The 13,447-nt window shown below is 30.9% G+C and overlaps 1 protein-coding gene across 1 annotated transcript in view; it reads left to right on the forward strand.

Moving 5' to 3' along the window:
- Positions 1 to 5,256: 5,256 nt before the first annotated feature.
- LOC127725716 (protein lin-28 homolog) overlaps positions 5,257 to 13,447 on the forward strand; it is a 44,433-nt gene continuing 36,242 nt past the window's right edge. The window contains exon 1 of the mRNA XM_052232892.1: positions 5,257 to 5,388. Within this exon, the coding sequence (XP_052088852.1) occupies positions 5,367 to 5,388 (22 nt within the window). The 5' untranslated portion in view covers positions 5,257 to 5,366. The remainder of the gene's footprint in view (positions 5,389 to 13,447) is intronic.

Raw genomic sequence — 13,447 nt, forward strand, 5'->3', positions numbered from 1 at the left:
TTGTTGGAGAGAAATAAGAATTTAACGTACAGCGTGTATTTTTCACATTTGACATCCCTATCCTTTACACGCGTATTTCTCATTGTTAACTTAAAAAATAGAGTAAAATAATAAGTCTAACTTGGTTTCACAAAAATGACCAACGTAGATACATATATCTTTCTTTAGGAACGGACAAATTTTTATACTTTATAAAAAAAACTCTTTACGTTCAAACTGGTAAACTGACATGATGCTAGATTTTGCAGAATTTTTCACCTACTGGTGGACATATTTGTCAACAGACAATAAGCAAGCCTATTAGAACTAATTGTGGTCTTCTCACTGAGATGTTCCTTTATTTTAACCAACCAGTTAGATTTAAAGGCCATTGGAATCTCTATTAATTCACAATAAAAAATCTACAATTCTGTATTATCTTAGGCAAGACATGTGTGCCAGTCACACAACGGTGTGTCGGGGGCTAATCATACCCCCCTTTTTCCAAGAGAGAGAGAGCATAGAAATCATGTATCCAAATGTAAATGGTTGAACAAAAATATGTAAATAATTGAAACTCTTTCTTGACAATTAAATGTAACCTTGCATAATTATGACTTGCTAGTTAATTAATTTAAATACTGTATCAAATGACCTCAAGGGTGGAATTGGATATAAAAATATAGTAGTTTATGGGCGTCTACCATTTGACAGAAAAAGCTTCACTGCATGTGAAAGATGTATAAATACGCAGCCACGTCTGATCCGAATGGGGCCGTTAAATGCGATACATCGTACAGGAAGAGTGTCAGTGCTTTCTTGTGCACTACAGAACCCTTGCAACAACTCTTCCAGGGGCCGTAGGTGGCCTGTTGCATAGCAAAACTGACTTTCCAGACGTATTTGAAATTCTTGCCCTTCTTTATGCTCATCCTGGTCAATCCATCCTATTGGATTATAGTTGTTTTTTATCGTCCTGAACATATATTCAACTGTTGGTGACGAAAACTCATTTCCGACGCTGGTTTTGCCCTTGGACCATCCATGGCTATTCCCAAGCCGCATCACGGTCAACTTACACCGTTCTGAGGCCTTGACCCCAGAAGCCTACAAACATCGTTTGCCTCACTAGAAATCTGGACCACGCTACGCTACTGCATGATTACAAAACATTGTTTCTCGTCAGATATGAAGTATCGTAAGCATTTAAGAAAAATGTCATTTGGGATCATTTGACCTATTTATCAGACAAGATCTTTTCCCTTTTTTGCCACGTTAGGGATTTTTAAAAGTATAATACATATTCCTACTGGTGTAGACAAATTTATTTTATATAAACAACATATCTTTCAAATTGATTTCGTCTTGCAAGCTTTACGGTACCACCAACGATTAATAAAAAAAGATTCAAAACATGGCAAGAAATATTTAAGGATACTAAATTTGTAATTACAATACAATTTTCCGCATACAATACCACTTTTTTAATTTTAATTTCGAGGTGGGACCATGCAAAGTCAATAGGCATAGATTAATGATTATGCATATTAAAGATGCTTGAATGTGGCTACCTGTAGGTCAAAGTTCGACTATGAGCAAAAATGGTTAAACGGAGATTTTTAACTACAACAATGCAATAGAAAACGTTTGTAGATCTTAATAATAATCTCTCTAACACGATTCAAGTAACATTCCTAATGTTATACAATAGAACAATAAAACATTTTCGTGGGACCGAACATATTGCAATTCCTACATTCTCCCGTCTATACGTTGGAAATTGTATCCGAAGTCGCAATAAAGGACGTCTGATGCAAGTAAAGAATCCAAAACGGGTATTCATGATCAACGAAACGACTAAATTTTAAACCACCTTTGTTGACGTAATTAGCGTCGACAAACATGAAGGGAGGGTTTAAAAGAAAGTCTTACCAATTATCCGATGTACTTACAGTCTTATCCACCCGGGGCCTGGTTTTCAAAAGTATCCTAGTAAGATATGCCATAAGATATATCTTGGGACAAATGTTATGACCATCTTATGACTATCCTATGATATGTCATAGAATTAATCCAAAGCTGTCCTAAGATTGTCATACCTATGATGCTCTTAAATGATTGTCATAAGTAAACATATTTTCTTTTATTCAAATATTGTTTAAAAAATGATAAAAATAACTATAAAAATAATATGTTTGAAAAAAATGAAATGATTATAATCATTCTTATTATTTACGAATATATTTTTCTTAATTTTATAATGAACATGAAATTATTTATAAAAAAGAATTAAAATCTGAGTGATAATTTATTTAAATTTAGTTTGTATACATTTTTTTGTAGTTGTAGAACTTTGTGTTCATGTATTATTTTGCATGAAGTGTTATTTAATTGTGAATACTTTTAAGACTTGGCATCGAGTACCCGCTTAACGAAATACCCTTGCAAATACGTTAATAAACTACCATATAAGGAAAGAAATAAAATATATCTGTATTTGTTTTACATAATCACGAGTAAGAAAAGGAGTCCAAACGTCGGAGGAGATTGAGAATTTAATTGACGAAGTGGAGAAGAACAAATCTGTATTATTTAGCAGACTGAGCAAAACAACAACGAACAGTGCCAAAAAGAGAGCATAGGAGGCTGCGTGTGCAAATATATATAAAAGCAGTAAAGAATGTCGTACCTTGTATGATAATCATAAGACCACCATAAGTCATGTCGCGAGTTGTCTTAATTTTACGATAAAAGTTATGATATATCGTAATTTGGGACACTTTCGAAAACATACCTTACGACTATGACATGTCATAAGACCATCGTGAGACATGTCAACAACAGAAAAATAGCTGTTGCTATGCATTCTGGGGTTGTCTCTCTTTGTGCGGGATGATAGTTTATAATGTCTTCCCAAGTGATCTAGGTTAGGTATTAAATTCAGACAAACATGATGTGCACACAGTTATCGGTGTTACAATTCTGGCCACAAAAATGTCCTACTACGTTACGAATGTTCTTCTCTAATAAACGTTTAAAACTTTTTCGATATCCGCGTTTGAATATATTCCAAACATTTAATGTAAGTTTACACTAGAATTGAGTTGATTGTTGTTTTCTTTAAGTCTTGTGGCAAATATTTGAAATTAACCACCCTAAATTCATTGTGAAAACTATGGGGAACTTAAATCAAAGTACGTTTTGAATGTGTTTATATTTATGTTCTAGTTATCAACTTTTACAGTTACCTCTTCAAATAATCAAGCTGAATTCTCGAATTATACAGCGGAGAAATACCCAAGAGAAGTTAGGTTAAAAAAAATCTAAAATTTTGAAATAAATAAGCAATATTGCTTTAGGTATGAATGTATATATTTTGTGTACATGTCATAAAATCTATTTTCAGAAAATTTCAATAAGAATTTATTGTATGTGTGATTCCAATTTGACATTTCTTTAAATTACAAAAAAAATGTCCTTCGTTGTTTTTGAAGAATTGATTTATAATATAATATTGACATACGAATGATGATTTATAATATTATTGTGTGTACGTAAAGCGTGTGAACCTTTTTGGAGACCAGCCTGCGGGTTCATGATATCAATGAATATGTTTCCATGTCTTATTTTATAATTTTGACCAATTGAATACTCAGTTTCCAGAAAAGTTCACGCATTGATATCAATATTATTGATAAAACCAGTATTTCTGGGAAATAATCCGGCACACTTCAGAGCTCAGCCACAATCTTCTTTTGAGATACCACAACAGAAAAATTAACAGATGCCATGCATTACAGAGGTTGTCTCTCTTTGTGTGGGATGCTAGTGTATAGCATGTTGTTTAATTTTCCAATAACATTTGGTCTGGAGGTCTAGGTAAAAAGGCCATTTTCGAAAATTAGAATGTGCAAAAAATTATACAGCTGCTGTATGTTTATATTCTGAAAGTGATGGTAGCAAAAAGCGTTTGTTATGAATTAAGGTTCTTACCATCGTAGCAAAAAATAGATTCAATATACGATAATTGCGAATTGAAAAAATGATTAAAAATGTCTTTCCGTTGAAATTTATTGGTGTGACTGAAACTTTCGACATTTTGCAAAAATATTTTATTGAGATGAAAAAAAAAATAAAAAACATTAAAAATTTACTTTCCGTACATTTTTGCCGATTTTGTTGCACCTTCATTTTTTCTGTAAATCGAATGCACAGACGTTCAAAGACTTACTGTCACGATTTATAAGGTCGGAGTAAGAACAGCACCAAGAACTATCTGATGGGAGACTGATTTAGTGAATTATAGGTATCAGCTTATTCAAATAGATGCCGCCAAAACATATCACCATTTACATGGCCACTCAAACTACAAACTAAGATGATTGCAGGCCGACCATTCGAGTAAATGTACAAATGTATAATGGGACAAAAGTTCCTTTGTAATTATAGTTCCAAAAAAGAAAAAGAAAAAATCTTTAATATTATGTCCATCGGTAGGAATGTCAAACGTTAAACGAAATAATCATGACGGAATAAAGGACATACATACAGAATATTTTTACAAAAGAAAATTTGCCATAGAATCATTCATAACATTTTTTATGGAATAACTTATGATAGGAGTAACACATATGTATAGACACGGGGTCGGATACATTTCGGCCAGTAAACTTATTTTTTATGGAATAACTTATCATGCTTATGATTGGAGTAACAAATATGTATATACACGGGGTCGGATACATTTCGGCCAGTAAACTTATTAATCGTGAAAGCATTCGTTTTATTGTATAATACAAATATCTGTTTTGATTTTTTATGGCAATAATTAAATTATTTTTAAGTCTTAGTCTATGACAAAATAAATGGGAGAAGTTCTTTAAAATGTTTTTCTTGCAAGGTCGAGAAAATTATTTATACTAGTATGTTAACATGAAAACACTTCTTAATAATATATACGGGTAACCATGAAACAGTTTTATTTTTATTGTTAAGTTGGTCATTTTTTGAAAGTGTGAGTTTTTATCATATTAATGTATTTTAACATTTTTACTAATGATAAAACGCGAATCGAATTTTCTGATTATTATTACACAATAATTCCATTCCGCTACAATGTACATTTGCCGTATTATCATGATTATGCTGTATAATGAACGATGTCCATTTACTATGTTTAATATAGATCGTGACCTTTAACCGGGTCACGTTATGCAATAACTCTGACCTGCAATACACTTATCACAGTTTTGACCACAACATGCGAACTGACCTGCTTTCATTACGCTGTGGATATTAAGTGAACATTTTCTTATTATTGTAAAAAAAGAAAAACAAGATTTTAACGGAATTTATTGTGAATTATGATTTGATTTTGGAACAGTTAAATGTCGTCGAATTATTACACAGGTAATTTTTATGTTTATTTTCATAGATGTTAGATGAATTATGTTATGTAATACATTATGTAGCCAAACAGAACCATCAAATGACAATTATGATTTGTTGACGCCTTCAAAATTTATGCATCAATAAAAAGAGTTAGAATAAATATATTAAACATGTGTTATTTCTTAACGCTCAAAACATCTTAAAACGTGAAAATGCAAATCTTTTCAAACAACATATATCGATTTATTGATAAGAAAACTGACCGGAGCATTGACCATCTGCAGATATATAGTACCACGTGTGCTATTTAATGACCTCCATTATGAATTTGTAATTTTTGATTATTAACGACACCCGTCAATGAGTAAGTTTTTGATGTTTGTTTTAGTTTAATGTCTTCTGCATAAGTTATTTAAAGTTTACTTGCCTTTTTATGCCTTAGCCAGATAAATTATTTAATAAATATCTATATTTATATATATACTTTCAAGAATTTAATAACTAAAACTTTTTCATATACATCTCTGCCTTTTTTTTTCAACATAAAATAATTATAAACACATTATTAAGATGCTGATCTGTTGAAAAACCCTTTTAAATTTAATTTTACTTTCTTAATTTGCAAACAAAATTGTAGGGGTGATAAAGATTTAGAAAAATCATTTCAAAAGTTTTATGTTTAGTCTGTAACGGCATTTAAATCCTAAATATTTATTTTTATGATTTACTTACTATGGTTGTAAATTTGACCTTTGTTTAGTACATGTACATGTGTTGTGGTCAGTGTTTATCTGCCTGAGAGAAAATCAATAAACGCTGGTAACATATACTGTCCGTTTTCCAGGTCAACTTACTTTGACTGCAAGGTTAGACATATAATACAATCTTAATACAATGTGTTATATGTCTCTGGTTTACTGATACAATTATTCAATATCTTAAAATATTAATTTGTTTTAATATGTTTGGCATGTATGTTTGTTATTACCGTGAAAATCTTAAAAAGTTGAAAAGAAAATTACTTTTATTTGTAAATTATTTTCATAATTAAGAATTTTGACTTGAAAATATACTTTGAATTACACGTGAAATTAAATGCATGAATTATAGACAATTTCTAGTATTCATTTTTCTTATTTTTTGTTCAAAATATTTGTAATTAGTGTATTTGAAATAACGACGCACTTATTTTTTCGTCGCCTAAATTGTGTTCTTACGTAAATTAAGGAGAATAGAATAACAAATTTCCTCGTGTTGTCGTTATATTAATGAGAGAAAAAAAAGATTTAGATGTTTTACATTTTGGGAAAAAAATATCGCCACCCTTCGACATGTTCGAAATATTTGTATTGTGTAAAAATAATGTAAAATAACGAACTTAATGTTATCGATGAATTAATGACCATTAACGGAATGGATACATTAGCTTTAACATTTGATATTTACCCAGTATAATGAAATATTAACTTAGCTTAAAAAGCCTTGTCTCCACCGAATTATAAGTCACCAATGTTTTTGTATACAACATTTTTTTTTTCTGTTTTGCTTATTCACTTTAAATGGGCTTTACTCAAAATGTTTTTTTTTTAACTTTGTACTATTAATTTATTTTCTCCACACGACACGTTACAAGTATTGTAGTAAACAATTTATCCCTCGTACAATATTTATTTCACTCGCAAGCTCGAGACACTACTCGCAGATGCGAAGTTTTCCTTTAACACCATATAACATACAATGTATATATTTGAACAAATGCGACTTTAGATTCGGAATAAGCAACTAATAGTATTTTATAACATGTGAGCACGAAAATCTTTAAATTACGCTTCTTTGTTTATGTTTAAAAAATTACCAAAACGAACAACAGACAATGTTTTATTCCCGAAGTACGCCACTTTTTGATGATAAAGAATGTCGTACGCAAAAATAAGAAACATATCTGTTGTGTTAAAAATTTATATCTGTTTTGCTGTACTAAATATAGATAATATATGGATTTCGCCATTGTTATGGATACGTATGGAAAAAGGTAAAAACAAAACATAATACTACGATGGCGTTTGTTTCCAAGAAGAACATCTGCAACTATAATTATCTCCGTAGAAGACACATTCAAGTTCAAGTTCGTAAAGTACAGATTTTTCTTCTTATATAAAAGTGTAATTTTTTACTCACATTACCATAGCTAGACAGCTTATTTACAAAGTCTGAACACTTTTTTTTATGGAATTCTGATTTATAGTACATGACAATTGCTATTTAATTAAAAAAAAATTAACGGGACAAAGTAATGAAGGAAAACTTGAGCATGAATATGAAAGGATAAAATGGGGAGCTACTGGAACCGTTCTGTTTGATTTTGCTAAGATGTCCAAAAAAAAATTCCGGTAATCGCAAAACAAAACGCTGTTCCTTGAGTCATATACCATGTATACACTTATGTAAACACGTATGCGAATGTGTTATTTCAATAATCAAGGACTAATTATTGCCTCACACTTACTTAAAAAATCATGGCATATGTGTTCGAATGCTATTGGTAATAGATACCATTACTTATTCTAATGTTATTCTATTCAAGTTATAACAAAAAATCAGAAATCAACACATTCCTGAGTATCATGTGAAACATCACAGCTAAAAAAAATGAAAGTCTTACTGTTAAAATTAAGATTGTAATAAACTAAGTTATAAGGAATATAATGTAAAATAATTACATGTTCCATTTTTTGTATGAAGATTGACTTTTGAGCGAAAACTCATCTGATTATTCTCTTTCAAAGTCACTTCATGATCAAGGTATATACTCATAGTACTCATATGTAAATCATATTAGGTTCGACAATAATATTAGCAAACCCGAAGATGAATCTAAAAACAAATACCGAGCCTGTAAGAATCTTAGTAAAAAATACTATAAAAATGAACTTCAGCAAAGATATAAAGAAATTATGACATTAAAATATCATCTCTTGATCAAAATAGTAAACTTAGATATAAAGAAATTATGACATTAAAATATCATCTCTTGATCAAAATAGTAAACTTCTTTGTTTAAGCATATATATAAAAACTGAATATAAACAAGAATTTTATTTGACATACCCTAATCTTGATATAAGAAAACTTATGTGCAAATTTAGAATTAGTGATCATTCCCTCGCTATTGAAACTGGAAGATATATAAATATTCCACGCCCTCAAAGTTCTGGATGATGAATCCCATTTCTTTTTACTATGTAAAATAAATTATGATTTAAGACATGTCTTTTTTAACGATTTAAAAAGTCAGCAAGTGAAATCTTTGGGCTCCTTTATTAAACAGTCTATGGAACTGAGGACAGGGGGCACTTGAGGTCATTTGTTGTATTGTGTGTTTAATATTTTGTTTTATTTTCATGTAAATGTCATCGTTATATTGTTGTTTATACATGTAATTGTTATTATGCCTTTGACCCTATGGGTGTAATGTGTGCTTAATAATTAAAAGTTATATTATTTATATATATAAACGTACTAAACATTTGTATTGGTTTTATTGAATTCTGTTAAAAAGGAAAGTGCATGACTATTTTTCCACTGGCTAAGATGCTTGTCTTCAACAGGGGTACACCTACTCTTCAACTCCCTCAGCCAAAGTTGACCACAAGTGTATCAGCCATTCTTTTAGGGTCAATGATGTCATATTTCTACGTTTTTATACATCCTTGACTTTCCTAAATTTTTTTAGCTTTAGCGCTCCTGAAAGGTAATTCCAGAAAAAAAAAACGCTTCGTACGCACCTAATTCATAAATTTAATATACATGTTATTTTTATTTGGTAATTTTGACAAGAATTCTTTACTCAACAGCCCTCTACGATAGCAGAAGGTACAAAGATTCTGCAGATGACTTATTATGTCTCATATGTTCAATATTTAAAAGCTCAATAGTAAGGGAGTCCTCATTCTGTAATATTTTACGTTGTCCAAAAATTGCGAAAAATCACTAGAATATTTCGTGACCACAGGCGCTGATTTGATCATACTATCTTGACCGCTCATCCATATAATAAACAAATTAGAATACTTATGAGAATGGACACGTTGATGTTTATATACTGTAAAAACTGGAGTGCCTGACGGAAAACATACTTATGTATTTATCCTAACTTGTTAACTTGTATTTTTACCGATTGACTTGTTTATTCTAGAAGATACCATGAAAACTGAAGTGAAAATAAATAAACAAACTGAAGAACAGCATTAACGTATATTGATTTACCCAGAAGCAACATTTCACTATTCAATAAGTATGATAAGCAAGGAAAATACATAAATGTTTTTTTATTCTATTTCTTGACCGCATGTAAATGCTTTCAACTTATCCGGCGACTAATATATCGTGATGTTTAATTAAATCCAAAATAAGTGTATTGTTATCTAGGTTATGCGCAAGTCTAACAATATGCTTCTTTATAAGTATTAGCCAAGAAAGTAATTTGTGTATTAGAGATCAATACGTTCAGATTTGAGTCTATATTCTGGATTTAGACATGTTCTTAAGATATAAGAAATATCGTCTATTTCTCCCAATATAGAAACTATTATAATTAACTTTTTCTCAAAATCCGTCCTCTCAGAGTGCCAAGTATGCTACTGTAGTAAAGTCATGATCTTGCCTTTTTCCTTCACAACTAACGCTTTTGAATAAGTTTCCTTCTAAATATCAAATAATATATTTAAATGCTAAATTATATTATGAGAAGTTACATTTCACAAACCTCAAATAATGTAGTTTGGTCATCATTGACCTACTTTCGACCTAATTACAAATGAATAACTTATGAACTGAATTAATGAATTTTTACAATTTTTTGAATCATGGAAATGGAGGTTCGCGCATGGGTTTTGTTGTGTAATTTTGACCTAAACACTGCTATTAGATTTTTTCTCATATGCTCTTAGCATTCTTTGCAGATAATTAGCCTAATTTTGGCATAAACATATGTGTTATTGTACATTGATTATTAATCTAATAAAAGTAGTTATAGATCTCATGTGATTTTTATTTTTGTTGACCTAAACTTGAAATAAATAAATTTAATTAAAGCCTTTGACTTGAACAGTTAAATGACATACTTCATCTTCAGCTGTTCTTGACAGTCTTGAGTTTATAGTTGGTTTATGTATAATTGCATAGTAATGTAGTAAAACATTTAACTAACCAGTATATATGATTAAATGCGATACCTCAATTTGAAGAAAAAATATATACAAAACCGTTACATTTAGGGACCACAAAGACATTGAACAATACCATATTTCAATATCTAATATGGACAACTGAAGCAAAGACAACCCTTTTGAAACAATAGTGATGAACTCACGTGAACTGAAGCAAAGACAACCCTTTAAAACAATAGTGATGAACTCACGTGAACGGAAGCAAAGACAACCCTTTAAAACAATAGTGATGAACTCACGTGAACTGAAGCAAAGATAACCCTTTAAAACAATAGTGACGAACTCGCGTGAACTGAAGCAAAGGCAACCTTTTAAAAACGATAGTGATAAACTCACGTGATCCGGAAAGGCAATCAGTTTCAGAAGATCTATAGGGACACCTGTCATGATGCTAATGCCAAGTAAAAATTATGACAGATACGTTGGTAATTTCATAAAAGACTTATTTTATTCATTTGACAAGTTTTAATTGAAGTATAATAGTAAATCTGAGACTTTCACTCTACCAATGCATCAGATTTTACTCCATATGAAGTACATACATATGCTGTACCAAATGATTTCAGTCCTGTTAAATATTGAAGTTTTCTATATATAGACTTGTTCAAAGTCCTCTGATTACATTTTCAAAGTTTTACTGCAGGTGAATTGTTAAATAAAGGGTGGCAATTAATTGAGTGCAAAGAGTAAAATGGCTCCAATAAACATCCCATCGAATGATTACCCTATCACTACGTCTTCTGTGTATTGCCATCACTGATCTCATAAAGTTTATAAATAAACTTGGATGTAGGGTATACGCCAATGAGACAACAGTCCAACTAGACAAATAACAAAAAAAAACATAGATTTCAAACTATATAATTGTCAACATTAATACACAATAGGAATTTGTCTTTTATACAATATGTCTTGCTTTAGATCCTCTCCAGTCTTAAATAAATTGAATAAATCAAACAAAAATATAAAGTATAAAAAAAATCTGCAATCGACACCAAAGTCTTCCACCCTCTTTTTGGCTATTCAAGAGTTACGTAAGCTAAGGGTTACGATGGAAATCATTACCTCATGGATCCGAAATACTGACTTTATTCGGCAAGAGTGGAGAGGATGGGGCTAGCAAAGATGATTTGGCTCCTTTGATTTTCATAAAATTTTGACAAAATATTTACTTTGACCTGGTGACAAACATATAAAACATTCAAGAAACTCGAACCACACAATGTCAGTGGATAAACAGCATTTTGACAACCACTATTTTTGATCATTGGGAAGCTTGATTTTTTTTTACTAATAGTATGTGATTAAAACGTTCAGCTGAAAGAATTAACTCCCTTACGTGTTCTGTACCCCTTAAATAACGCAAAAGTCTGTAATTATTAAAAAAAACTTATGATATTGCCTAATATATCTTAATATCTATTGAAACAATTCAACTCATTCAATTTATATAGTAATACAAAAAATATCCCCTACCCAAGAATGACATACGTGTAAAATACGCAGAGACAATATATTTTTTTTCTTTTCTTTTCTCGTCATTTTCTATTATCATTAGTTATTGGAACGATATCTATTTACATTTTGTAGCTATATAGTAATGGCCCGTTGTCACGATTAAAATTTTCTTGTACAAGTTTTCTTTGTCAAAGAATTTGATGGATTTTTTTTATAGTGACAACCGTCAAAGTTTTCGGACTTGGATGGAATAGAATCTCATCCTATTTTTCTTGAAACTTGGATGGACTTGGACGGGAATTATCAAATTACAGTGCACGTTTTTTTTTTCTTTGACCAAGTTTTTAATGAAAAACTTCGATAGTGACAACTAATAACTTGGACAAAGTTTACCTGGTCAAAGTTTTTTTTTACCAGGTTTTGTGATAGTGACAACAGATGACTTAGATAGACCAAGTTAACGTGATCAAAGAAAATTTGGGTCAAGTTAACTTTGCTAGTGACAAACGGGCTTATATATAAAAAAGAAGATGTGGTATGATTGCCAATGTGACAACTCTCCACAAGAGACCAAATGATACAGAAATTAACAACTATAGGTCACCGTACGGCCTTCAACAATGAGAAAAGCCCATACTGCACAGTCAGCTTTAAAAGGCCCCGAAATGACAATGTAAAACAATTCAAACGAGAAAACTAACGGCCTAATTTATGTACAAAGAATGAACGAAAAACAAATATGTAACACATAAACAAACCACAACCACTGAATTACAGGCTCCTGACTTGGGACAGGCACATACATACAGAATGTGGATGGGTTAAACATGTTAGCGGGATCCCAACCCTCCTCCTAACCTGGGACAGTGGTGTAACAGTACAACATATGAACGAACTATAAAAATCTGTTGAAAGAGGCTTAACTCATCAGATTGATAAAAATACAAATACTACAAATACAAGTGGACGTGGCCGGGTACTTGTACATCCAAACAACAAAAAGACACTAAGTACAGACCTGAGAGTACATGCTTAAGGCATAGACATAGCCTATATCATTTACCCTGTATATATAAACACTATTTTTTGTAAATACGACAAAGAAATGGTAATGAATATCTTGAATACATTATAATTTCAATACACTAATATAAGAGAGTCTTGAGCAAAGAAATCAGTATCATAAGTTGTTTATGTTTATATAGAATTATGACAAAAATTGACTTCTCCCGTCTGACAATTAAACTCATACTAAAGTGGGGCGTCCGTTTGATAATGCAAGATTTTCATTCACGAGTTGTCTAGTGTTGAGAAGTAGTATTATCTCTGAACTGCAAACTTGCAACAACTTTTTGAGCATTCTGCAATTCCCCAGGTGCAAATAAAAAATC

Source organism: Mytilus californianus, unplaced genomic scaffold (genome assembly GCF_021869535.1).
Source record: "Mytilus californianus isolate M0D057914Y unplaced genomic scaffold, xbMytCali1.0.p SCAF_15, whole genome shotgun sequence".
NCBI classification, from domain to species: Eukaryota; Metazoa; Mollusca; class Bivalvia; order Mytilida; family Mytilidae; genus Mytilus; species Mytilus californianus.